Genomic DNA, 27,759 nt, shown 5'->3' on the forward strand with positions numbered 1-27,759 from the left:
GTTACGAGTGTGCAGAAAATAATATGCTGTGTGTGTTGGACGTTGAGCAGAGAAACTGCTGTTATTGCTGCAGTGGCGAGATGTTAACTACCTTGCCTGGTATGCAAGTCGTGGGGTTTGATCCCAATGCCTCTATTATATTTGGAGTCGACACGTTCTCTCCCCGTGGTCACATGGATTTTTCTCCGGTCTCGTCCCTCCACATTTAGAAACGCACGTTTTAAATTATTTGCTGTAAATTTCCACAAGCCACTTTGTTGAGCTGTCATTTGTGATCGCCAGGTGGCTTCTAAAAAAGAGCCACAGCTCAGTGAAGCCTTAACTGTTCAAATAAAAAATATTAGTGTTTGCGTTGTGATGCGCAGAACAGGAGCCATGTTCAATAGGACGGGAGAAGCGGTGGCCAGAGCACCGTGTTGGTGGCTCTCAAGACGTGTACGTTGCCACGCGATTCTGTGTTGTCTGTCTCTTGTGTACATCTTTTCATGGGGTCACGTTGTTGTGTATGTACCCCCTTTTCTATTTTTTTTTATATTATTTTTTTTTAAGAATTATTCTGCCAACATAGATAATATCGTTTTTTTTAATAGACACGGCCACTGTGGGAACGAACACGCCCCCACACTTCCACAGAGGCCCCCACACTACCGCAGATGCGCGCACACCTCATTTGAAAGGAAAGAGGACATGAAAGGGGGGGCAATAAGGTAATAAAAACTCCCCTAAATTCACACAAGAGGAACAAGGGAGGGGGGAATGGCAGGCAGGGGGGTCAGCAGGACATCCTTTTGTTAAAAAAAACCTCAAACCAGGCACCATGAAGGAAGAGAGAATTATATTCTGAACAAAGATAAGCCGGGATATCAGATTAAAGAATCACAAGAAGTCAAATAATAAGTACGGAATTAAGTAGAAGAGGAATCAAGGGCGGAGAAGGCTCTCAAAATTAACCAAACACAACACCCATGGGAAGCGAGCAACACGGCCGCCTTTGTCTTTCCGAGAGGATCTCCACACACAGGCACCAAGCCAGGAAATGACACCCATAAAAGGTTGGGGCAAGGGCTCAAAGGAAATTAACACACGCCTTCGAATAAATAAGCGCATGCGCCGGGTGCTCCCACCGTGGAAACAACCGCCTTTGTCTCCCCACAACACGGACAGCAAAAATTGCACACGCGAGGAAATAACATTTCCATGAGAGATCGGGTCACGATGAAACATAGTGAACACGGTTTCGGCATAACCAAGCAGCAAATAAGTCGCATTACACTTCCAAACCAAACCAACTTAAGCTGTGTGAGACAAAGGATGTGATCCCAGAGCAAGGGAGGGAATAATTAAGCTCGCTTAACGCGTAGGTTTTCGCGACAAATATTATTCAGTAACAAAACATGGATTCGAATGTTTTTTTTATAACTCGACGCGAATCATCGGTCTGGCTAATGGATAACTTCGATGGCGCCGTCACGAGGCCCCCACCCCACCCCTTTCTTCCAGAACGACACAGCTGTGTCTTCAAAGCTAATAAACACACGGACAAACACGCACGCGAAACACACGGACGGACACACACACAACGAACGCAGATGGTTCAGCCCACAGGAGGGTTTTATGACACAGCCTTTGAACAACTCGGGAAGCCGAGTGGAATTTTCCGATATAAACCGAAGGAAAATCCATACAAAGCAGATCTCATCCGGGCTTCGGCTCCAACACAGATCATCCGGGCCACGAGCCCATCTTCGGCTCCACCACAGATCGTCAAGAAGTTTTCATCATTCAGAATGACGAGGTTTGCGGAGTAGCGACGCGTAGCTACAAGCCGAGGTCTGCACCACCTGAGAAGAATCGCTACCCTGAGTCGCAGAGCTGCGAGTGAAGCCAACAAAGACGCCAACGTCCACCCTGCCACGAACGAAGCATCGCTCCTCGTCAGAGTGACGACCAGCGAACAACCCGCAGGAAAGGCGGAGATCGCTGAACGAGCGCCACCTTGCGCCACCGTGTGCCACCGTGCGCCACCTTGCGCCACCGTGCGCCACCGTGCGCCACCGTGCGCCACCTTGCGCCACCGTGCGCCACCGGGCGCCACCGTGCGCCACCGAACGACACCGAGCGACACCGAGCGACACGAGCGACCGAGCATCTTCAAGGACAGCATCGTGCCGACTCGTCATCGAGCAGTGGAGAGAGAGAGAGAGCAAAAGCCGAGCGACACGCCGAGCGAGGGAGCAGCAGGAGCAGAGCGGCGGCCACGCCCAACCCAGAGAAAACTTCTGGCCGCTGTTCGTATCCTCCCACACCACACAAGCTAACGACACAACTCCCGACTCTAAGAATTAATTGATATTACAAGGGGACAACGCACACACAGCACGCACACGAATAAGACTTTAAAAGAAAAACTGTCTTTGCGTTTCAAAAAGGGTTGCCATTTCGAGGTGGTGCGTTCAATATCAACTGATCGTGCAAAGCAGTTGCTGCCGTCGAGTTACATGAATAAGAAATGTTTTAGTCATTCATTTTCGTTAACTGCATAATTTCGCCAATGAAGAAGTATTTTTAGTCATTTAATTTCGTTAATTGCATAAGATTGCCCAGGAATTTATTGACGTATACTCGCTTTCGCATACTAGAGTGTCATGTGCTTGTTTAGAATTAAAATTGCTTCACACCAACTGTTCGAGTGCTTCTTTCCAAGTCCATGCAAAACCATCTTATTCATAAGAGCTGTTACCTGCGATGAGATATGAAAATGGAGACCTAAAATATTATAACACACACTAGGATAATCGGTAAATGAATCTATGATAATCGTGTTATCCTGATTGATAACTCTGGATAAACGAAACTAAGCAAATTATCACAACTGCACACATTAACATAATCGCAAGCCTCCGCATAATTACTACGATTATCTCCATGATTATCATAATTTATGCATATAATTACACGCATTATCACAATGTATGCATATTAATACACACATTAACATAATTAATGCGATTTGCGCATTTTTTCGGAAAATTATTAATTTTTATTATTTTTATCAAAATTTCATAACCCAACACATACAACATAATGGGTGGCGTCGTCCGGGATCTCTCGCAGACAGTGTTTTGCATGGATGATGGAATGAATCACTTCGTATTAACCAGAATATCAGGATCGAACATTGCATGGTAATTGTGAACGGGCGGAAAACAAAAAACGCCCTCTAAGGTTAAAACCCAGAATAGCGGGTTAAAACAGAGACAGTGGAATTAAGATAATATCGTATCAAACCAATTGCATCCTGTGATAAATGGTGTTAGAGGTACGCACTCTGAATCGGAAAATAACAGATAGCTCGAGTCAAATTGACTACACTCTGTGAGATAATTGTTTTATATGCACTCTGAAAGGGAATGTCAAAGTAACTCCCGACACACTTTTGAGATGCTGGGATTAAGAATAATTTTTGAATGGGTTACGGGATACGGGGAGCTCGTATTTAAACGTACCGACCAATCTGTTACAAAGCAGTACAGTCAGAGAGACATATGGGAAGGGAGCTGTATCGATAACACGAACACACCTCGGGGGAAACTAATTGACTGGATAAAATGTAACGAAGGCGAACACGATGCAAAAACTGCAGAGAAGGCAGGACAGGACTCATACCTTCTCACACAGGCATACAGACAGGGATTATGGAATGAGGAAAAATTTGGAAAGGAAACGGGAGAGAAATCAGTGCTCGCGACACCAGCGAAACTCACAGACGTCGATCCACAGAAAAAATATGGAAGTAACATTAAATCACACTCTTGGGTACGTGGACAGAGTCCAGGGATTGATCGCACAAAAATTATGGATATCGAACAAAAAAGCCTTGACAAAGGGAAACCCTCACAATTCGAGAGAAGGGATGGAGAGATACACATGCAAACAAAAACATGTGAGGCTGACAACTTCACAGATAGAGGGAGGAAAAATGTTAAAGTAAAGTCGACAGGACATGCTCCACTAAGGGCAGAGGCAAAAACTGAAGGAAAATGGCAACACGCCCGACACAGCACAGACCAAAGTGACAGATTGCCTGATGATAACTTGTTTGATGATGACGCTGTCGGCGATCAACTTTCGGAATACTTATTCAACAGTAAAACCCTTAAATTGATGGACAAGGCTCTAGTCAGAATTCCCGATTTTGACCCCCACAATAAGACTATGGATATCCACACACATATCGCAACAATAGAAGAGGAGGCAATGATTAGAGGGCTGAGGAGACGGGATGAAAAAGCGAGTTTGTTGAAACGAAGCTTACATAAAGATTCTATCCCATGGGTAAAGTCACTACCACACAAGGTTAGAAATGATTTTAAACAACTGAGCCTGGCAGTGATTCGGAAGTTTGGGGAATATTCGACACTCACTGAGGGGTTTTATGCTGTAAAATCGATGACCCAGGGCATGGACCAAGATCCACGGGACTACCTCGTCCAATTTAAAAGAGCGTATTACGCAGGCGATGTGAATCAATACCACGAAGGAGATAAAATGTTCAAAATTATGTTTTTTTAATCCTTGAGCCCAGAGATTACAGAAAGGGTGAGAATGGTTTTGAATCCAGAAACCGCATCCTTACGCCGCATAGAGAGCAAGGCGTACATGGCATGGTTATACAGAGCTAAGAATCATAATTCGGATCCAGAACACAGGGAGAGGGATGAGGAACCCAGCCTCTCAGAGAGGAATAAAATCACCGAGCAGTCCCACAATGCAGGACGGAGCAGAAACGCACGCACACATGGCAAAATAACCCAGAGAGAGGTTGGCACGAGAATGAGAGCGGCATAAAGCCGAACATTCAGGAGAATCGCAGGAGGGAGAGGTTCAGAACAGAACCATATCAACACCCCATGCCCCGACATGCGCAAGGTCAAAATTACCCACAGAAATGGCAAAGTAACAATCCAGGAAAAATTTGGCACCCAAATGGGAGAAATACTGGGCCAAAAATGTACGAGAATCGCAGGAGGGAGAGGTTCAGAGCAGAACCATATCAACACCCCATCCCACGACACACGCAAGGTTCAAATTACGCACAGAGATGGGAAGATAACCACCTAGCGGGAAGGTGTTACACAGACCGCGGAGGTATGGATGCAAACATGTACGAGAATCGCAGGATGGGAGGTCAAAAACCGGCTATACCAGGGGGGAATAGAAGAATAACACAGAATGCGGCCCAAATACATGATGAACCATCCACAGTGCGAGCGAGCGGCCAACACGCGCCCCACCCGCCGAGGTGTTAAACCCTAAGCAGGCTGCAAGTGACAGGGCTGAATTGAAGTGTGATCGGACAGTACAAAAACAGACAGCAGGGACACGCCCTGAGGAGCGCAGGCATGAGCCTTTGAATGGAAAATATCCAAGGGAAACCAAAAATTACGTGGATCGGAGTGCTAAAATGGAGACGAATGTCCATGACGTATCGGGAATGGTGTTGAAATCCAACACACTCGTAAAAACAAAGAGGGCAACATTACGAGGGACAGAATTAAATCGACACACTGACTCGGCAAATGTGCATGTAATCGCAGAGAGAGCGAATGCCACGAACCAAGTGTCAAAGTGGGTCGAGTGCGCGAATTCTGGTTACGTGCAGCACAATTTTTCACCACACACTCCCACGACGCGAGAGAGTGAGAGAGGAAACTACAAAAACGAACCCGAAAACCGTGATCAAATTATCAAAGTGATAAGTGGTAAACCAGGCAACATGAGGAAGGTAACGCATAAATGCGTTCGAAACCGCTACCTAGCGTTTCCCAGGATTTAACAAAAACAAAAATGAATGTTCGTCAGAGTTATGATGTATGAGAACCGATGTAACGCAATATCGATGTTAACGTGTTGTTATTTTCTTTGCTTAATTCAAATGTAACCAGGATTTAACAAAAACAAAAATGAATATTCGCCGGAGTTATGATGTATGAGAACCGATGTAACGCAATATCAATGTTTAACGTGTTGTTTATTTTCTTTGCTTATTTCAGATGTAACCAGGTTAAGATTGTAATACGTGCACGCGCGTCGTAAGAAATAACCGCCGAGAGTAAGGGCGGCTGATGAGATGCATGACATAAAAAGGGGGCATTACTTTGTTTGAAAATTCGCCAGTGGCCAAATCGACCCCTGATAATTTTCAAACGGGCGGACTGTTGTGTATGTACCCCCTTTTCTATTTTTTTTTATATTATTTTTTTTTAAGAATTATTCTGCCAACATAGATAATATCGTTTTTTTTAATAGACACGGCCACGTGGGAACGAACACGCCCCCACACTTCCACAGAGGCCCCCACACTACCGCAGATGCGCGCACACCTTCATTTGAAAGGAAAGAGGACATGAAAGGGGGGGCAATAAGGTAATAAAAACTCCCCTAAATTCACACAAGAGGAACAAGGGAGGGGGGAATGGCAGGCAGGGGGGTCAGCAGGACATCCTTTTGTTAAAAAAAACCTCAAACCAGGCACCATGAAGGAAGAGATAATTATATTCTGAACAAAGATAAGCCGGGATATCAGATTAAAGAATCACAAGAAGTCAAATAATAAGTACGGAATTAAAGTAGAAGAGGAATCAAGGGCGGAGAAGGCTCTCAAAATTAACCAAACACAACACCCATGGGAAGCGAGCAACACGGCCGCCTTTGTCTTTCCAAGAGGATCTCCACACACAGGCACCAAGCCAGGAAATGACACCCATAAAAGGTTGGGGCAAGGGCTCAAAGGAAATTAACACACGCCTTCGAATAAATAAGCGCATGCGCCGGGTGCTCCCCACCGTGGAAACAACCGCCTTTGTCTCCCCACAACACGGACAGCAAAAATTGCACACGCGAGGAAATAACATTTCCATGAGAGATCGGGTCACGATGAAACATCGTGAACACGGTTTCGGCATAACCAAGCAGCAAATAAGTCGCATTACAACTTCCAAACCAAACCAACTTAAGCTGTGTGAGACAAAGGATGTGATCCCAGAGCAAGGGAGGGAATAATTAAGCTCGCTTAACGCATAGGTTTTCGCGACAAATATTATTCAGTAACAAAACATGGATTCGAATGTTTTTTTTATAACTCGACGCGAATCATCAGTCTGGCTAATGGATAACTTCGATGGCGCCGTCACGAGGCCCCCACCCCCACCCCTTTCTTCCAGAACGACACAGCTGTGTCTTCAAAGCTAATAAACACACGGACAAACACGCACGCGAAACACACGGACGGACACACACACAACGAACGCAGATGGTTCAGCCCACAGGAGGGTTTTATGACACAGCCTTTGAACAACTCGGAAGCCGAAGTGGAATTTTCCGATATAAACCGAAGGAAAATCCATACAAAGCAGATCTCATCCGGGCTTCGGCTCCAACACAGATCATCCGGGCCACGAGCCCATCTTCGGCTCCACCACAGATCGTCAAGAAGTTTTCATCATTCAGAATGACGAGGTTTGCGGAGTAGCGACGCGTAGCTACAAGCCGAGGTCTGCACCACCTGAGAAGAATCGCTACCCTGAGTCGCAGAGCTGCGAGTGAAGCCAACAAAGACGCCAACGTCCACCCTGCCACGAACGAAGCATCGCTCCTCGTCAGAGTGACGACCAGCGAACAACCCGCAGGAAAGGCGGAGATCGCTGAACGAGCGCCACCTTGCGCCACCGTGCGCCACCTTGCGCCACCGTGCGCCACCGGGCGCCACCGTGCGCCACCGAACGACACCGAGCGACACCGAGCGACACGAGCGACCGAGCATCTTCAAGGACAGCATCGTGCCGACTCGTCATCGAGCAGTGGAGAGAGAGAGAGAGAGCAAAAGCCGAGCGACACGCCGAGCGAGGGAGCAGCAGGAGCAGAGCGGCGGCCACGCCCAACCCAGAGAAAACTTCTGGCCGCTGTTCGTATCCTCCCACACCACACAAGCTAACGACACAACTCCCGACTCTAAGAATTAATTGATATTACAAGGGGACAACGCACACACAGCACGCACACGAATAAGACTTTAAAAGAAAAACTGTCTTTGCGTTTCAAAAAGGGTTGCCATTTCGAGGTGGTGCGTTCAATATCAACTGATCGTGCAAAGCAGTTGCTGCCGTCGAGTTACATGAATAAGAAATGTTTTAGTCATTCATTTTCGTTAACTGCATAATTTCGCCAATGAAGAAGTATTTTTAGTCATTTAATTTCGTTAATTGCATAAGATTGCCCAGGAATTTATTGACGTATACTCGCTTTCGCATACTAGAGTGTCATGTGCTTGTTTAGAATTAAAATTGCTTAACACCAACTGTTCGAGTGCATCTTTCCAAGTCCATGCAAAACTGTCTTATTCTTGATAGCTGTATCCTGTGATGAGATCTGAAACTGGTGACCTAAAAATAATAAACACACTAAGATAATCAGCAAATGTTTAATCGATGATAATCGTGTTATCCTGATTGATATAACCCTGGATAAACGAAACCGAGCCTAATTATCACAACTGCACACAGTAACATAATCGCAAGCATCCGCATAAATTACTACGATTATCTCCGCGATTATCATAATTTATGCATATAATTACATGCATTATCATAATTTATGCATAGTAATACACACATTAACATAATTAATGCGATTTGCGCATTTTTCGGAAAATTATTCATTTTTATTATTTTTATCAAAATTTCATAATCCCAACACATACAACAACTTACTCTTGTTTCCGTCTCTTTCTCTTTCATGCTGTGTCTGGGATCCCCCCTCCCTCCCGCTCAATGCAAAGCCCCAATAAGCATTGAGAGAACGCTGCCTCTGCAGGAGACTCAAATACAGGGTGTTTCAAACAGATGGACCGGATTTGAAATTGCTACATCTCTGCAACCACGAACCGCCCATGAATGAAACTCTTACCACTTGAAAGGGTGGGGCATAGAGAGGGCGGGGCAGAGTTTCAGATGATTACCGCAAGATGCCTCTGGCCCCCAAGATCACCCCCGGACATCACCACACCCTGCGACTGTTTCTTGTGGGGACACGTCAAAAACCGTGTTTTTGTGCCACAATTAGCGACTAATCTGGATGACCTCAAAACAGAATCACGGCAGCGGTGACTTCATTAGAAGACACTTTGAGAGGCGTTTAAGACGAATTCAACTATCGTCTCGATGTTGTCCGTACAGCAGGTGGAGGGCACAAAGCATTTATAAAATGGCTAGTAAAACTTGATAACTCGTTAAACCGTTTGTAACTTATTGTGTAATTGTAGCATGTTGCCATCGTGAAATATACTGCTTTGAAATTGGGTCAGTCTTTTTGAAACCCCCTGTACATCCTTTATTCCTAATCCTCTCGTCCAGTGGTGGAACTGCATCATGTACACACGCCATACGCCAGAAGGACGAGACGAGGGCCTGTCCAAGCAACAGCAGCGTCGTCAGTCCCAGTTCTTCGTTCACCATCGCCTCGAAACAGTCTCCGGACCTCGGCAGGACGTCTCCCAGGAATGATTGTCATCTTCATGATTGACTCAAGGGACCCCCCCCCACCTTCCCTGCGTGGAGGATCGACTGACCATCTCCAGGCAGGCAGTCTCCAGGCAGTCTGGACTTCCGCAGAACGTGGTCCCAGGAACAATCGCCATCTTGCTCTTCCTGATCGTCTCACCCAAGGACCACCCCCACCACCCCCACACCTCCGCATTCTAGAAGATCGATTTGTTTGTCCAGCGAGGCTGTCCAGGGGATCCTCGGTGGATGCGGCCACGATCCTCCAGCGACTCCTCCAAGGCGATCCTAAACCTTCCGTGGCATTTCTCGTCGTTCTCTTCGCTGCAAGCCGATTGCCCGCGATTCACAGTCGCAAACCCCCCTCCCGTGTGAGCAATCCCATCTTGCGATCGCTGCCAACGCTCTTGGCCGTCTTAGGGGCAAGGCAAGGAAAGAGGCCATGCGCGGGACGTTTACAGAACCAAACATATTTAATAGAGACATGTGGGAATGCTCATTAAGCCATCATCCGGAATTTACTATTCAAAACGCACACGGACACCGTTCCCCCCGCCCCCCCCCGACCCGACGCGGTAAAACGGGATAAAAATGCAACGTGAGTTTCGTTTAACATGTGCTTAACCGACGACAGTTCATCTAAAAACTTCATGGATGCAAAACAAATTAAAAAGTAAAACGACACAGTACTCCATAGTAATCATGATACAAACATTGACCCATGTTGCACGCGGTGACTTAAAAAAAAGCGATACATTTGTTATTATAAACACAACCAGGCGCGCGTGGTGGCTTACCTAACTAGGTTAAAAAGTTCCGACGCTCCCGACGTTTTGCAGAGTTTGGGAAATCCTCTTAACGGATGCCGAGACGGCGGCGCGAGCCGTTTTCACGCTACCAGCTGGTCGTGTAGGACAGGAGGGTAGAGAGAGAGACACGGGGGGGGGGGGGGGTGTCGGGGGGTGTTGTGGGTTGAGTTCGGGTCCTTTTCATTAAATAAAGTGATGCGTCGTCGTTATAGTTATTAGGGACTTGTAGTAGCTATTTCTTTTACTTACAGAGTTATTTACGGGGAACGCCCACGCCACCCACGCCACCAGGCAGGGGAGCAAGATGGGTTTGCGCGCAGGAGCAGAGATCCGCACGCAAAGTGGTGTGGTGGGAGGGTGGGTGTGGGAGGCGGAGGTGGGAGAAGGGGGGGTGGGGGACAGGGGGGTGGGAGGGGGAGACGCAAGCTTGGATTTACGTTGAGGGAAGGAGAAAGCACGCGGATTAGTTACAGGTTACTTACCTGATTAAAACTGTTAGGAACAGCAGTTGGTGGTGGTGGTGGGGGGTTGCACAGGACACGTCAGAAGGAACGATGGCCGATGGTGGTCGAGAATCGCACAAGAGGGGGGAGCGGGCGGGCCAAGGAATGCAAAGCGCAACAAGAGCACGCCCGCCATTAGAGATGGAGCGATGAAATCGGCGCGCGTGAAGGTTTCTCGGCGGATTGTTGGATCGCAGGATAGTGTGAAGGCAGTGGACCAACCGTGGCCGACGATGCACATGATGGCTTGACAAGACTGGAGGATCTACATCATTAGACCTCCTTTGCCAGTACCAAAATATACCAAAATATAATAAGAGGGGTTTTCCCCTTTTTTTCTGGCAACCCAAACTGAAACCCTTTTTTACAAGGATTCATGTCTGCATTAACCACAATGCTTGCAGTCAAATGCAAACAAAAAACACACTCTGATAATATATGCATTGTCCTTGAAACTGATTGGTCCACACCAAGGGATGGCTTTCTTTTGAGCCTCGACCCAATTGGTGCTCGACCAGAGGACGCAAAAAGGCGTAAAAAAGGGTTTCAGTTTGTTGCCAGAAAAAAGGGGAAAACCCCTATTATTAAGACTGGAGGACTCCGAGGGAAGCCGATAGCCTCCACTCGGTGATGGAATGTCAGCTTGAAACCGATTTAAAAGGGAGCGAGGTGAACGAGGAAGGAAAGGGATGGCAACTCCATCTACTCCGATCGACTGATGCGTCTTGGGGTCGTTACGCGAGTACAGGCGGTCGCCGGGTTACGGAAGGGTTAGAGGTTCACGGGAGATATCCGTAACCCGAGTTTTCCGTACGTCGGAAAGCGAATACTTCCCCCCCCAAAATCAACGATAGAATCCCATAGCCGGAAATAGTCTCCCCCCTGCCGTTTTCTCTCAGTGCTGCATCGCGCTGTCGTCCGTTTTCTATCGCGATCTTTACCGTATCGCTGAACGTACGTTCAGCGATACGGTAAAGATCGCACTCCCTATGATTCTTGAATTTAATCGAATATCTTACCCTAAAACTACCCACAATGACACTCATGGAACATATACTGCACTGTGTCCAATTGTTTATGAATACCACGAAGCATAGAAAACATGATTTATGGGAGCATCGGATTTCCCGAAGTCTTCCGTAACACGGGGACTGCCTGCAGTTCGGCACAAGGCTGTCGGGAACAGAGAGCAAGATCCGGGACGCGTGGGAGCGAAAACGGAACAATTGCATTTCTCTCGAGAAGCTTCCAAAGCAATGGGAGCAAAACGTCGGACATCGGCCGTGCGTAACGACGCGCGGCGCGACTCGGCACAAACTACTCCTGAACAATCCCCACCAATTTCATTTGTGTGTGTGTGTATATTATGCACCGCACACAGCGTCACAGAGCGGCACACCGCGCCACCGAGCGGGACACAGCGGCACACAGCGACATCCTCGTACGAGACGCACAACCAACCACGGCAACGCACACGCAAACGTTCGGGGAGTATGAAACAAAAATATAAAAAATCAAACAAACGTAAAACGGGAACCTTCAAAAGACAAAACCCCCGTACGCGCACATGTAGATGTCCTCACACATGGTGATGTCGCCACGCCACACATGCTGATGTCGCCACACATGCTGATGTCGTCACCACCACCACCACCACCACCCATTCCTGGCACTGCCTCATGGCGCCAACATCATCGCTCGTAAAAAAAAAAATCTCAGGGCTGCGCGAGAGGAGAGACAAAAATCCACAGAGACATGCGAGACGTTGGCTACGGCACGGCCAACGGGCGTGTGAGAGAGAACTCCGCCGACGGGCAATTCACAATCACCGGCTCTCACATCCAAGGACGTCTAAGGAATTAGCATCATGCAGATTCGATCCATTCACTTTCACCGAGATCTGTTCAATCGGAGATATACGGTTCATTCGTTTTCATCGAGATCCGACTGATCTTAATTTTTTCTATTAATTTGATTTCATATACAGTACAGCTTTTCATTTAGAGATCGATTCAACCCATTCACTTTAACCAAGATCTGTTTGATCGGAGATATCCGGTTCATTCATTTTCATTGAGATTCGATTGATCGCTTACTTTCAATTTGATTCAATTTGACATGTTACTCTTCATTCATGAATGACCAAAGTAATTTTTGCTACTTCTTCTTTCGTACGGCAGGAGGGGAAAAGGAGCGTCACACCGATGGTGGCGTTTGATGGTTGGGGGACTTCACCTCATTTCGCAGACGCGGTATGGCGATTCACTTCCACCTAGCTATGAATTCATTTAAAGATCAACTCATTCAATTTGGATAAATATTAATTCACAATATCTATTTCATTCACCTTCGCAGCGCTGCCCCGCAGGGGATGCTTCCAACGTAATCGACATGACTACGCGTGTACGCGCGCTGGAGGTAGCTGGTATGAAGCCCCAAGTGATAGCAGAAACAATATGCGTGGCCCCACATTTGCAATCCATTGCTGGATGAGGAGAGCTTCCCCACACCGTGTGTGCTGGGGGGGGGGGGGGCTATCTGGCATACTTCACCCCGCTGGCCCATTGCAACGCATAGGTGCAGGGGAGGAGCGTAGGTGTTGGGAGCGGAGTAGAGTACAACGGCGGATTTTACTGCACTGCCCCACACTCCCCACCCCGGCTCCGAACGTAGCCTTGACAAAGAGTTAACAATTAAGTTGTTAAATATATCCATATATTTCATTAGTTGCTTGTACAAAAAGGTGGCCACTTTCGGTGCAAATGAGAGAAGCAACAGAGATCGCGATCACTTGACAGCAACAGAAGAGGTTGAATCGATTCACTCGGGGAAAAGCCACACAACCGCCTGAAGAGTCCGCAGACCGTTTTTGTTTTCAGGAGACTCCTGTGAGACTGGGGTGTGTTTGGCCAATCACCAATTAGTTACACTCTGCATGTTGGCTATCAGCTATGGGAGGAAATCGGAGAACCCCAGGGGAGAAAACCCCATGCAGGATTACGGAAACTTTGGATGCCGATGAAAGTGAACGGCGATAAATCGTCACACGTCCCACAGAATTAAGCCGAGCGATGCAATCGGAGGTGGTGCGCGAAGCTCTCAACGAAACACGCTCGGAATGTGGGCACACCGCTCGCCATCGCTTGCACAGCGGCAGACGAGAGTGCCGCTTCGTGGGCAAGTCAATGGCGGTTTGTCCTGCGGATCAGACTCGTCGCCGCCGTCGCCATAAGAACGTGGAACTTCCATCAATGGCTCGGGGGGGGGGGGGGCTGTAAACGGGAGATGAACGCCAATGCCTCAATCCTCATTTGAGCGCAGATTATCAGACAGACGTTTGTTTGACGGAAGTGGATGGGCGGTGATGGCGAAGTGTACGAGGGCTCTCACCTCCACTCCGCGGTGCCACGAGTCGGACAGCCGAGGTGCTCGGAACGCGGACGAGCTCCCCACGTGTGCGAAACCGAGCAGCCGTGCGCACATACACAGGCAGGCGGGCGGGCGAACGGAGAGCCAGGGGAAAAAAAGAGGAGTAGAAGGAGAGTCGTGGGCAGCCACGGGATAAGCGAAGAGGGTTTTCACACAAAAGTAATTGTTTTTGCAAGCTTCTCCCAACGATAGTGCACGTGTGCAATATCGTTGTCACATGCCAGGCGAAGCGGGCTCCCGTTGGGGAACCCTCGCAGAGTGCTGCCATGCGGCCACTTGTCGGAGAGCTGGCCGCAAAACTCTACGACTTCGGTGAGGTCCCTCCAGGAGGCGGCAAAACCGTTGATTTGTATGCTCTGCGCTGCGAGTTCGTCGCATGGAAAGCGGGCGATGTTTTACACTTTCCTGAGCCGGGCCAAAGCCGAATTAAGTGACGAATCATAATTTTCCGATGATGGGGGGGGGGGTGGACTTAATTTTTGGCGCCGTCAATCGTGACTCAGCGGCCTGGCGGTGGCGCGTTCGCTTGTTGCAGAGCTTCACGGTTGGAATCAAGCGGCCCGCCCTGGTTATTACTGCGGTTGTGGTGGTGCTGCACATTTAGACGCAGTATTAACACCACGCGCCGTCTGCTTTGCAGTGCGCAGGAGTCAAAAGTCCACATTTAAAAAAACTAAAAATCTTATGCCGTAAATTACGCAACTGGGGCCGATACTACACAAGCGACCGTCGCCCGTCCTGGCAGACTTAATGTCCCGGGTCACTCTTGCTAATGAGACTGCACCTCGTTCTCTCGAGTGCTCGACTGGTTAAACAAAATAAAAACAAACGTGAACCTGGCTTCGAACCCAGGGTGCGTGTGAGGGCGGCGGCTGCCACACGAGGACGGCTCTGCACAAGTCAACGCTGGCCACGGCTAGCGGTGCGCTGTGGGACACACGGCACGGGAGTTCAACCTGCACCCTGCAGTTCGGCGGACCGGCCGTGGGCTCTCGCTTAATCTCTCTGCCTTCCTCTTTCCCCATCTCCACCCAGCAGCTCGCTGGTGTATGACGTACACCCCAGGCTCCGACGTGAATGTGAACACAAACACCACCCGCGACTATAACCCCAACACTAATTTAAACACGATTATAATTAGAACTCTCAAACCCTCATCCCAATTCTATCCCAATCTCCAAACGTAACTGGAGCCGCTAACGCTAACCCGAACATTCACCCCCACCGTACTATATCCCTAACATTAACTATAACCCTGACTCTTACTGGAGCACGAACCATGACAACAAACTCCAACCCCAACACGTATCACGCTTCCCAAAACCACTCGCCTAACCCTCAACCAAACTCTATCCCGAACATTAATCCATCTCTAAACCGTAACACGCATCCAATCTCTACACCCTAACACTAATCCAATCACTAATACTGCTGGCTGAACCCACACACACACGCAATCACTCACGCTCACACCTCGTCCTGAAACCCAACCCCGACCCCGTTGGCGCGGCGCAACATCACGCTGGCACGCGCACACACACACATCTTCTCCCTCCATCACCCGGATTTATAATAATATTTTTTTGCAAAAAGGACATCAACGAGTGGACTGGCACCCACCAATCTCTCCCGGACGAACACTTGGCTGGGCGGCTGGGAGGGGGGGCGAGGTGGGCGGTGGGGGGAGGGTGATGGACGCGGGAGGGGGGTCCCACGTCTCAGCCCAAGAAGTCATCGTCGTTGTCGTCGTCGTCCGAGGCCTCGCAGTACTTCACCTGCTTGCGCGCGCGCCCCGGGCGCTCCCTCTGCTGGGCGCCCCTCGATGAGCCGCCCCCCTTGGCTGCGGCTCCCGCTCCCTTGGCCCCGGCCCCCACCCCGTCGTCGCTGTCCACGCCTGCCGAGCCCTCGTCGTCCGACACGGCCGCCTTCTTGCCCTTCTGTGGTCGGCGAGACGACACGCCAAGGTCCATCGTGTTACAGTCCGCGGCGCCGACACGATTTTACGATGAGCAGTGTGTCGGAGTTATGGGTGTGTGCCCGGTGTTTGTTGCTCGTGGTGGTGTGTTTCACCGTGGTGTCAGGGCGCGTATCGTGCATGTTAATGGTGTAGAGCGTTCAGGACATGTATCGTGTGTGTTCACGGTATATAGAGCGTTGCAGCGGTAACGGCGAGCATGTGGCGATCGTAGCCACGGCTGCAGGCGGTAACGGCTGCCTCACCTTGCTGCCTCCGGCGGCCCCTCTCCCGGCCTTGCCAGTCGCCGCGGGGAGAGCGGTGGCGGCCTTGGGCGTCACCTTCTTCTGCGGGCTGTACTCCCCGTCAGACTTCTCTGAGTCGGAGGCAGCCACCTTCCTCTTCCTGCTGCCGCCACCCTTGCCTGCCGCGGGGCGGAGACGCAGGGGAAGTGGAGTCGGAGGCAGCGGTGAGACGCAAGGAGGTACACACGTGCGGAGACACAAGGGGCACGTGGATGAACAGCGGGGCCCACGGGGACGAGCGGAGATCCGTAGGGACACACGCAGGGGACACGCGGGAGACACGAGGATTGCCGGACGGGTGCTCACCCTTGGCGGCCGGCGCCGGCTTGCGCGAGGAGGCGACCTCGTCGCTGTCGTTGTCCGAGTCCAAGCTCAGCGGCTTCTTGGACTTGGCGCTGGGCTTCTTCTTGGCTTTGTCTCCTGACCGGGATAAATAAGTCAAATAAATAAACCCGCCGTATTAATAGACGCGGCAACGCAACGCGTGCCGGGGAGTGTGCGGCACGGACAAGCCACGCTCGAGGGAGATAGGAGACACTGTGAATCCGACTCTGAGGGCAGGGCGTAAAGACGACGGGCAATGACGATTTCCCCGGGGCTGTTCCAATCATTTTGAATCGGATCCCCGACAAACACGTACACAGCGGCATCAAGTCCACCACCACTTGTAAGAGATGAGTCAATTCAGTCATTCATTCCCCACCTCACCCCTTCCCTCGCTCCACCCTCACCGTCCTTCATTCATTCCCCACCTCTCCCCCCCTTTCCACCCCCTACCCTCACCATCCTTGGCGGCCTGGGACTGTTTTTTCGACGCGGCCGGCTTCTTGGCGAGGGAGGTGGCGGCGGCAGCGGCGGGCGGCTTGGTGGAGGCGAGCGACGAGATGAGGGGGGTGGCCGTGCTTGCAGGTTTCTCGTCGTCGCTGCTCAACGCTGCCGGTGAGGAGGGGGGCAGGGTGGTGGCGGGGGGGAGGGCGACGAACGGAGGAGCACAGCTCACGACTCGATACAGGATGAGGCAAAGATCACACTGGACAGCCTCAACAGACTGTTGGGGCAAGTGTTGTTAAGCAAGAAGCACCTATGAAGAAGGCCGGCATGGCACGGCACACGAGGTGACCAGCACCCATGCGTGGACGCCTTTGTCTCCCGAGTAAGCGACGCTTCCACACCGCACACCGCACACCGCACCAGGTAGTGGGTACGTTGCTGCCCGCCGCTGTCTCGATGCACAAAGCCGCCCCCTCCCACGCACCCCCCCCCCGCCCCGGCACGCCACGGGACTTCAGTCAGCGGTCGATGTCCGAAGTGGATTACGACCCCACACAGGACCGGCGCCAGTCCCCCGTCGTGGTCACCCTCGCGGACGCACAGAGCGCACACGATCCACCCCCCCGGGGTACCGCAACGGCAACTTAAGAGCAGCCTTTGCCGATGCCGTCTTAAGTAAGAGGTTTCGTGACCGTCCTCTGCCGACTAGGCGTGACGAACGAATGTAGCCGTCGACCGATCGATCTCAAGAGTTTGATGATTGAACTCTGTTGTGGACGGAGTGATGCGGTGGGCACTGCTGCGCTACCGGGCTTGGCGGGGCTGCTGGTCGTGGCGGAAGCGGCGGGCGCCTGCGGCGGGTGAGAGGGGGTGCCCATCACCTCGTCCCAGTCGAACTCCGTCGACTTCCAGCCCTTGCGAGGCTCCGGCGCCCGCCTACGGCACACACCGTGGTCACCGTTGTTGTTGCTGCTGCACTCGTTAAAGCTGCCACCATCGATATCGTCGTCATCGCCAAGGAGTCATAAACCATCATCACGCAAACTCTCCGGCAGCAGCAGCGTTTTTGGTTCAGCCATAGAACAAAAACGATCACAGCATCGAGCGCTTTCAGATGCATTTCCGCGGCCGTCTGGAACGCTCTTCGTTCCGATATTAGGAAGCCTCTGGAGCTATGCACTTTTAAATCTATATTGAAAACGAATTTCTTTAGAACTACTTCTTATGTTTTGTTTGTACAGCACACGAGGGGGTGGGTGGCCAGCACCACGCCCGGCCGCTTTTGTCTCCCGAGAGGCGATGTTTACACTCTACACCAGGTACTCATTTGAGGCTGAGTCGACCTAGGGGAAGCCCAGAACCGGTCTAGACAACCGTCACTGGTGTTAGCCGTGAGCGGGAATCTAACTCGGGTCGCCGGGTCTGTAGCGTAGCGCGCTAACAAGTACACCACCTCTCCCCACAGAATCACCACCACCACCACAGGACACATGCAGCCACCTCCGCGCATGCTTGTGTCCCACGCTCGTACCGATCGACGGCCTCTTTGGCCTTGGTTGGCGGAGGAGGTGGAGGCAGAGTGACGTCGTCCTCGTCCTCCTTGTCAGAGAAGTCGAAGGAGGAGGTCTTCTTCTTGGCCACGGGGCTTGGGGGGGACTTTGAGCGCACCCTCCGCGGGGGGCTGCTCACCACCTCGTCCTCGTCCTCGTCATCCCCGTCCGAGAAATCAAACGTGAACTTCTTGGGCGTCATCGCTTCACAGGGGGGGGGGCAGGTGGTACAGAGAAGGGGGGTAAGCAAGGACCGTATAGCCATTACAGACTGTTGGGGCAAGTGCTGTTAGTGAGTACCTTTGAAGGCCGGCACAGCCACACGAGGGGGTAAGCGGCCAGCACCACGCCCGGCGAACTTTGTTTCCCCAGTGGCGATGTTTACACAACACACCAGGTACTTATTTGAGGCTAAGTCGACCTAGGGGAGGCCCAGGACCGGTTCAGATAATTGTCACTGGTGTTGGCCGTGAGCGGGAATCGAACTCAGGTGATTCGTAGCGCAGCGCGCTAACCGCTATACGACTGCTCCCCACCAAGTAAGGACACACACACCGACACGTATGGACAAAAGACAAAGACCCCCCGAATAGCCTTAACAGACTGGAGGGGCAAGTGCTGTTAGCGAGCACCTATAAAAGTCGGAACGGTACACAAGGTGGGTGGCTCGCACCATGCCCGACCGCCTTTGTCTCTCCAGTGGCGATATTTACACTCAGCACCAGGTACTCATTTGAAGCTGAGTCGACCTAGGGGAGGCCCAGGACCGGTTCAGATAATCGTCACTGGGTATTGGCCGTGAGCGGGAATTGAACCCGGGTCGCTGGGTTCATAGCACAGCGCGCTAACCGCTACACTACCGCTCCCCACTATGGACACACACACACATCCACACACCAACAGGTATGGACACAGACAGGAGACATTAATTAGTTTTTGAGCAACAGAGGGAGGAGGGGGGCAAGGAAAGACATGGACACAACGTGGGGGGGGGGGGTGCAGGGAGACGGCAACGTGAAATGGATAAATATAAAACTACGGCGGGGCAAATTCAGAGGAGGAGACCACGAACGGAGAGGCGGTTACCGGCAGCCCGGCGTGGGACGTTCTCCCGCGGCACGAGGCCGATGCTCGTGTCGTCCGCATCGCTCACGGATTTGTCTTCCAGGTCATCGCTCCCGTCCGAGTCCGACCACGGGTTCCTCTTGGGCTTCTTGGACGACGCTCCCTTGCGCGCCGCCTTACTGCCTGCAGCACGGCACAGCACGGCATCGACACAGCAGCGCGCCGTTCCCCGTCGTTTACAATAGTCACAGCGGCCGCCCACGCTTAGACACCGCACACACACTCACACACCATACGCACACTCACACACCGCACGCACACTCACACACCGCACGCACACTCACACACCGCACGCACACTCACACACCGCACGCACACCCACACACCGCACGCACACCCACACACCGCACGCACACCCACACACCGCACGCACACCCACACACCGCACGCACACCCACACACCGCACGCACACCCACACACCGCACGCACACCCACACACCGCACGCACACTCCCACACCGCACGCACACTCACACACCGCACGCACACTCACACACCGCATACACACCCACACACCGCACGCACACTCGCACACACTCGCACACACACTCACACACCGCATACACCCCACACACCGCATGCAAGCACACACCACACAAACACTCACCGCACACGCACACACTCACGCAAACCACATGCACACCCACACACCGCACGCACTCACACACCGGTACGCACACTCACACACCGCATACACACTCACACACCGCATACACACCCACACACCGCATACACACCCACACACCGCATGCACACTCACACACCGCATACACACCCACACACCGCACGCACCCTCACACACCGCATACACACCCACACACCACACGCACACTCACACACCGCACGCACACTCACACACCGCATACACACCCACACACCGCATACACACCCACACACCGCATGCACACTCACAGACCGCATACACACCCACACACCGCATACACACCCACACACCGCATACACACCCACACACCGCATACACACCCACACACCGCATACACACCCACACGCCGCACGCACACTCACACACCGCACGCACACCCACACACCGCATACACACTCACACACCGCACTCACACACCGCATACACACTCACACACCGCACACACACTCACACACCACACACACACTCACACACCGCATGCACACTCACACACCGCATACACACTCACACACCGCATACACACCCACACACCGCATGCAAGCACACACACCACACAAACACTCACCGCACACGCATACACTCACACACCGCATGCGCACTCACACACCACACACACACACACCACACGCACAGCGTACAAACACTGCACGCGTACACACACCGTATGTACGCACACCGCACGCGTACACACACACAGTGGTAGCGCGGTCACCGCTAGTTAGAGAGATTGGTATGAACCCTAACAATATGCAACGCCTGCTTCGCTGCGGAAGGTTAACAACGCCGTGACACTTCGCCGCTCTAGTTTAACAAGAAGCCTCTTTTTCTTGTTCCCTTCATGAGCACCAGAGACCAGGACAGCAAAGACTGAGAGTAAACATCCTTTATTGCCACGACAGGCACGCAAGAGGAAGACAGCCTCATGGGTGAATGTAAAACCTTATCCAACAGTCGATAAAGAGGATGGCCAATTATGCCGATACAATTCTTCGCATAACCATTCAGTGCGACAGTAGTACCCTATTGCTTTGTACAAGTATGCACGCTTACAAATAAATAAATATAGCGCCTTTAATTTAATGAAACCTCGCCACGTTTCGGACAGACTGAGCGGGTAAGGCTCTGCACATCTGGCTAAGAATCCCATGGAGATAAACATGTACATGAATACACATTACCACAGTATGCGGCAGGCCTTAAGTATCAACTTGAGATAATGACAGCCATAAGTTACTTAGACATCAAGCAACTTAACACACACACACAGTGTATGCGAATTGCACACGGTGTATTTCCTGACTGCTCGGAGAATTCATAATGCCATACCGGAACTTCGTGTGATTCTGGGTTTAAGCCATCGGCCACCACCACCACCACAGTTCTCAGCGCACCGCCACTTTGATCGCCGACAAAGCCGCGTGTGCCAGGTGCAGGCATCGCCGCGGTGGCACCAGGGCCACGCCACTCGTCCCGAATGGCGGTGCCCGGCGGCACGGCCCCACCGGCATGGCGGCAGCGCTCGCTAGCCGGGCGAGCGAGCCGCGGCTAGCGGTCGAGTAGGATCGCAGCGGAAAGAGCGCGAAGGGAAACAAACCGGGCTCGGACTTGTCCGCTTTGGGAGCCCGCTTGGCAGTGCGCCGGACCAGCGGCCGGGACTCGGAGTCTTCGCCGCCGACGCCGCCACCGTCCTCGCCAGGTTCCATCTTGACCGGCGTTCCATCGACGCCCTCCGTCTGCCAAACACAAAAATGTCCACAAAGTGTCTCCATGACCAGGGTCCTCATGATGTCTATTGCAGCGCAGACTCCAACTATTGTGATTCACTCTTTTGTCTCTCTGGCCCTCTCTGTGCATTGTGGCCTTAGTCAATTTAGTTTTGGGAGTGGGTAGGGGGTGGCGGGTGGTAGGTTGGGCGGGGTGCCAGGGACCAGTGGTCTTGATTGGTGGGTGGGGGGGCACCCTACCAACAACGTTGACGACCACCGGCTTACCACTCGGAAGAACCAGTGCGGCGCGAAAGCGCGGGTGGTGCAGGAGTGAAGCCCTCACCTTGACCTTCTTGCGGCCCAACTTCTTGCTGGCCTCGGCCTTCATGGCGAGCGTGACCTGCGGTACGACGCGGCGGCCGTGCGGGGACGGCTGCGTCTCCTCCAGCTGCAGGCGCTTCATCTTGGGCTTGCCCACCTTGCCCTTGACGGCCTTGGTGGACATGCCGCTCACCTCGTCCTCGCGCTCCTGGGCCTCCACTCGCTGTCGCCCACGGAGCGAGGGGGGTGCAGGGGAGGGCAGGAGCAAGGGAGGACGGCGGGCAGTGGGAGGAGGGCGAAAGCGCGGCACGAGCAATTATTTGAAGAGGGCATCTCGGAGCGATGACGACTACGATCCCCAAGCCGTAGTGAACAACGTCACAATGGGGGCACCGCAGTGGCGAGATATGAAGTACCTCGCTGGGTAAGCAGGAGGTCATGGGTTTGATCCCCAACCTTGATAACTGCTGTATATTTGGAGTTTGCGAGTCTATTTCCCCGTGGTCGCTTGGATTTTTCTCAGGGTCCTCCAGTTTTTCCCTCCATATTTAGAAACATGCGTTTAGAGTATTTGGCAGCTATTAATTTTCACGTGATAAGCCACTTCGTTGAGCTATCATTTGTGGCCAGGTCGCGTCTAAAAACAGGTATATAGTTCAGTGGGCCTTACCTGGTAAAATAAAAAAGTTTAGTTGTTAGTTTATCTGATAAATAATTACGATAGTGATGATGTCCTTTCCCCAGGCCAAGCCTCACTTGAGTCTCAAGACTCGTTTCCGGAAGAGTCCTGCATTGAGAGTTTTTGGCCGTTTCCGTGAATGGATCAATGCCGAAAGGATACCGCAGAACCTAAAGAAAACTGTCATATCAAGAGAAAGGAAGGCAAACTCTAGTCCAGTGTGATGACCGTTACACCACGGCAGCACCTGCTTTACGCTACAAATCAGGGTTAATGCTGAAGCGGGTGCGTCACTTCCAGTCCGAGCTGTTGGTGCTAGTTGCTGCCGCTATTTTGGCAGTGACTTTGAAGACCGCGCCTCCACTCACGTCCAGCTCCTCCACGAAGGTGGCCAGGTCCTCCTTCCACAGCTCCGAGGGACTCTTCCTCTTCAGCTCCAACAGCTCCTTGGCCTGAAGCAGCACAGAGTTTACGGTATTTGGCTGCTGCTATTCATTTCCACGGGAGGATGATGATGAGAATCCACTTCGTTGAGCTGTAATTTGTGATAGCCAGGTCACTTTTGACAAAGAGCTATATCGTACATGTCAAGCCCTTATCAGTGCCTACCTTATTACAGACCAATTCAGACCTTATCGGTCACCCCGTGCCCCTTATAATTCTCAACGTTCATCCTACAAAGTCCCACCACAAGGGAGAAACACAAACAGACGAAAATTATTTTTAAAATGTTGCCCGTATTGAAACAGCTGTATGCGGTATGCAATGGCGGAGCCAGGATTTTCAGGTAGGGGGGGCAACCCCTCCAGCAATGAAAAATGATAGAGGAGTTGTTAGTAAGTAAGGAGTTGTTAGTGAGTAAGGACTTGTCCCTTGCTTTTTATTCGACGCGTGTGCGGCGATGGCGCAGCCATCGATCGAGGGTCGAATTCGAACCGCGTTGTGTGATCGGCATCGCGCTCGCTGAAGGTGTTGATGCCTTCAGGGAAGTCGTGGACTGTAAACGCAACTGCGCACAATTCTGCGAGTCACTTATAACCGCTTTGCTGTTACTTATTGCCAATTATGGACTCAGACTATTGTCCTATCATCTCATAGAGTCCCTGGTACATAATAATATGCTACACAGTGGCAGTGGGGGGGTCGCAAAATGCCGATTTATTACTAATAAACCCCAATGATCTGATGGAAATTAGGGAAATTAGGAATTTCGATCGGATCATTGGGAGGGGCACGTGCCACCCCACACCCCCCCCCCCCCACTGGCTCTGTCAGTGGCCGTATGGACCAGAAAACGCAATTTCCCTGTACAGGAATACGGGTAAACCATATGGGTTGACAGGTATGCTATACACAGCTCAGTGGACCTTACCTGGTGAAATAAAAAACTGTTTTAGTTTCAGCAATGGGAGATGCTTCCCGTAGACACGACCACGTCCCGTAACGCTGACACTCCCGCTCCCGAATGTATCAAGCTCGCACCCGGCGCACCACATCCATCATACCTCTCACTGTGGCCTGCTGGCTACCCATCAAGCGTCATCTTCTCAAATAGAATAGAAAATATCCGGCGAGAAATTTTACCAGGGTGGTGGCATGGCCCCCACGTGATTGCCCTGTGCTGTACGAACGACGCCGATGTCGAATGGACGGACGATCTGATTCGACGATGAGCCCAGGGGGGCAACTCTAGCAGCGGTGGTGGCAGTGGGCGGTAGATGGGACAGTGGTGGGCGATGGGTGGTGGGCTGTGGGCAGTGGACGGGGGGGTGGTGGGTGGTGGACGGGGGGGGGGTGGTGGGTGGTGGGTGGTGGGTGGGACGGTGGTGGCCAGTGGACGGGGGGGTGGTGGGTGGTGGGTGGTGGACGGGGGGGGTGGTGGGTGAGACGGTGGTGGCCAGTGGACGAGGGGGGGGGTGGTGGGTGGTGGGCGGTAGGCACCTTGATGTCACGCTGCTTCACGAGCTCGTCCTTGCGCTCACGCGACAGGCTCCACAGCGGCATGTTGAGGATGTAATTGAAGTTGGGGCCAGTGCCTCCAGCCGCGTCAGAGGCGTCGCTGTCGCTCTCAGCACCACCCCCACCGCCGCCGCCGTCCACAGCCTGCGTGGCGAGGAAGGAGGATGGATCAGAAAAGGGGTGGTCAGAATCAGAATCTTTATCAGAATCAGAATATTTATTTAGACTGGAGGTGGAATCCGATGAGCTATGAAGCTCTTTGTCACAGATGTCCAGTGGGGGGCACGGGGTCAGAACGTTACAAGGGGGCGGTCAGAGCGGGAGCAATGAGAAAGGCAGCGGTCACATATTAACTGGGTTGCCGGGTTAATAGCGCGGCGCGCTAGCCACTAGCACACCACCGCTCCCCCATATCGCCTCAACAGACTGTTTGGGCAAGTTCTGTTAGCAAGACACACGCATGCACGTAAACACAGACACACAACGCACACACGCCCAGCTCGCGTCTAAACTCCGCACCTTCTCCTGGGCGTCTTTCCAGTTCTTGATGGGGTCCGAGTCGTAGCCGCGCTTCAGCAACATCTGGATGAGATCTTTCTTTGGTTTGTTTTCTGCAAGTTGGGAGGGGGGGGGTGGGTTGGGACGAGACAGATCATTTTACACGTTTAAATCACGCAAAATAAAAGTTGAACGTTTATGTTGTTTCACCCCAAAGCAAAGAGACCAGGAGGAGAGTCTCACTTTCAAGAGTGACTTTGATCACTAAAACTCGAGTCTGTTAATATACGAGACGGCGGAGTGAATGAGCGGGTGACTGAGCGAGTGACCGAGTGGGTGGGTGGGTGAGATGGTGAATTAGTGGGCAATTGATTTGAGTGAGACAATGAGTGAGTGAGTTCAAGTTACCAGTTGATTCTGTTTAATCAGGCGAGAGCTCAAAGAGGCCAGGAGGTGTCTCATTCGCAACGTTGACCGTATTGGGACATCAAAATTCTAAATTATTGGACAAACATAAATCAATGTCCAATAATGTAGTCCTTGAAGATTAAGTTGGCTCAGGCAGATCATTTTTAGACTGATCATAGCACAATTGTATGTGTGTATGTTGAACTTCTTCAGCACCGCACGTAGCCAAACCGTGCTTATCGAAGGTGCAGGGAGAAGGGAAAACAAACGAAAGGCCAAAAAAATGTTGCGTCACGATCAATTTGACTAATCATAGCACAGTTGCAATTAATTTCAGAAAACATGAACAATGACGTGACGCCGCCGCCACCGCCGCCGCAGCACGGTATCCACTCGCTCTCGAGGAGATAGAGAGAACGACTCAGGAGGTGCCAGGAAGGAGGAACCGCAGACGGCGTTTTGTATCGCATCGCATTTGCCCTCTTGGCAACAACCCCAGCTGGTCGTGGGTTCGATCCCGACCCTGACGTTTGTTGTATATTTGAAGTTTGCGTGTGTCTCTCTATCCCCGTGGTCGCATAGCATTTTCTCCTGGTCCTCCGGTTTTTTCCCCTCCGCATTACGTGTTTAGAGTATTTGGCTGCTATAAATGTCCACTTGATGATGATGAGCCACTTCATTGGGCCATCATTTGTGATGGCCAAGGCCGCTTCTGAAATAAAGAGCTACATAGCTCAGTGGGACCTTACCTGGTAAGATAAAACTAGCCGCGTTTTTTTGTTTCGTTATGAGCTCACCGATGGTGATCTTGCCCTCGATCTTCTCGAGGATGAAGCGCGCCTGGTTGTTGAGCTTGGAGGACTCGGCGTGGAGCATGCCCTCCAGCCACTCCTTGCGCAGGCTGTAGTACTTGATGCGCAGCTCGTAGAACTCGCGCAGGATGTCGGCCACGGACTCGTACTTCCGCAGGCAGCCCATGTGGTCGAAGAGAACCTGCGCGCGGTGACACGTGTAAACACGTGTGTAAACACGTTTGTCAACACGTGTCGATATGTGTAAACACGTTTGTCGACACGTGTCGACCGCCCATCACTATCCATCACTGCCCATCACTGTCACGTTACCTAGCAGCAGCACCACCACCCATCCTATCCATCACTGCCCATTACTATCCATCACTGCCCATCACTATCCATCACTGCCCATCACTATCCATCACTGCCCATCACTATCCATCACTGCCCATCACTGTCAAGTTGCCTAGCAGCAGCAGCCCCACCCATCACTATCCATCACCACCCATCACTATCCATCATCGCCAATCACTATCCATCACTGCCCATCACTGTCAAGTTGCCTAGCAGCAGCACCACCCATCACTATCCATCACTGCCCATCACTATCCATCACTGCCCATCACTATCCATCACTGCCCATCACTGTCACGTTGCCTAGCAGCAGCACCACCACCCATCCTATCCATCACTGCCCATTACTATCCATCACTGCCCATCACTGTCA

The 27,759-nt window shown here is 51.7% G+C and overlaps 1 protein-coding gene across 1 annotated transcript in view; it reads right to left on the reverse strand.

Moving 5' to 3' along the window:
• Positions 1–11,427: 11,427 nt before the first annotated feature.
• Positions 11,428–27,759, reverse strand: part of LOC133358317 (DNA topoisomerase 2-beta-like) — a 49,226-nt gene continuing 32,894 nt past the window's right edge. The window contains exons 24-36 of the mRNA XM_061576576.1: positions 27,036–27,231; positions 25,852–25,943; positions 25,315–25,476; positions 23,742–23,825; positions 22,717–22,917; positions 22,262–22,400; positions 19,965–20,126; positions 18,860–19,082; positions 18,137–18,264; positions 17,341–17,490; positions 16,864–16,977; positions 16,519–16,676; positions 11,428–16,235 (exon numbers count right to left, since the gene is read on the reverse strand). Of these exons, the coding sequence (XP_061432560.1) occupies positions 16,017–16,235; positions 16,519–16,676; positions 16,864–16,977; positions 17,341–17,490; positions 18,137–18,264; positions 18,860–19,082; positions 19,965–20,126; positions 22,262–22,400; positions 22,717–22,917; positions 23,742–23,825; positions 25,315–25,476; positions 25,852–25,943; positions 27,036–27,231 (2,028 nt within the window). The 3' untranslated portion in view covers positions 11,428–16,016. The remainder of the gene's footprint in view (positions 16,236–16,518; positions 16,677–16,863; positions 16,978–17,340; positions 17,491–18,136; positions 18,265–18,859; positions 19,083–19,964; positions 20,127–22,261; positions 22,401–22,716; positions 22,918–23,741; positions 23,826–25,314; positions 25,477–25,851; positions 25,944–27,035; positions 27,232–27,759) is intronic.

Source organism: Lethenteron reissneri, chromosome 61, assembly GCF_015708825.2.
Source record: "Lethenteron reissneri isolate LAM-NWPU_2019-01 chromosome 61, ASM1570882v1, whole genome shotgun sequence".
Taxonomy (NCBI): domain Eukaryota; kingdom Metazoa; phylum Chordata; class Hyperoartia; order Petromyzontiformes; family Petromyzontidae; genus Lethenteron; species Lethenteron reissneri.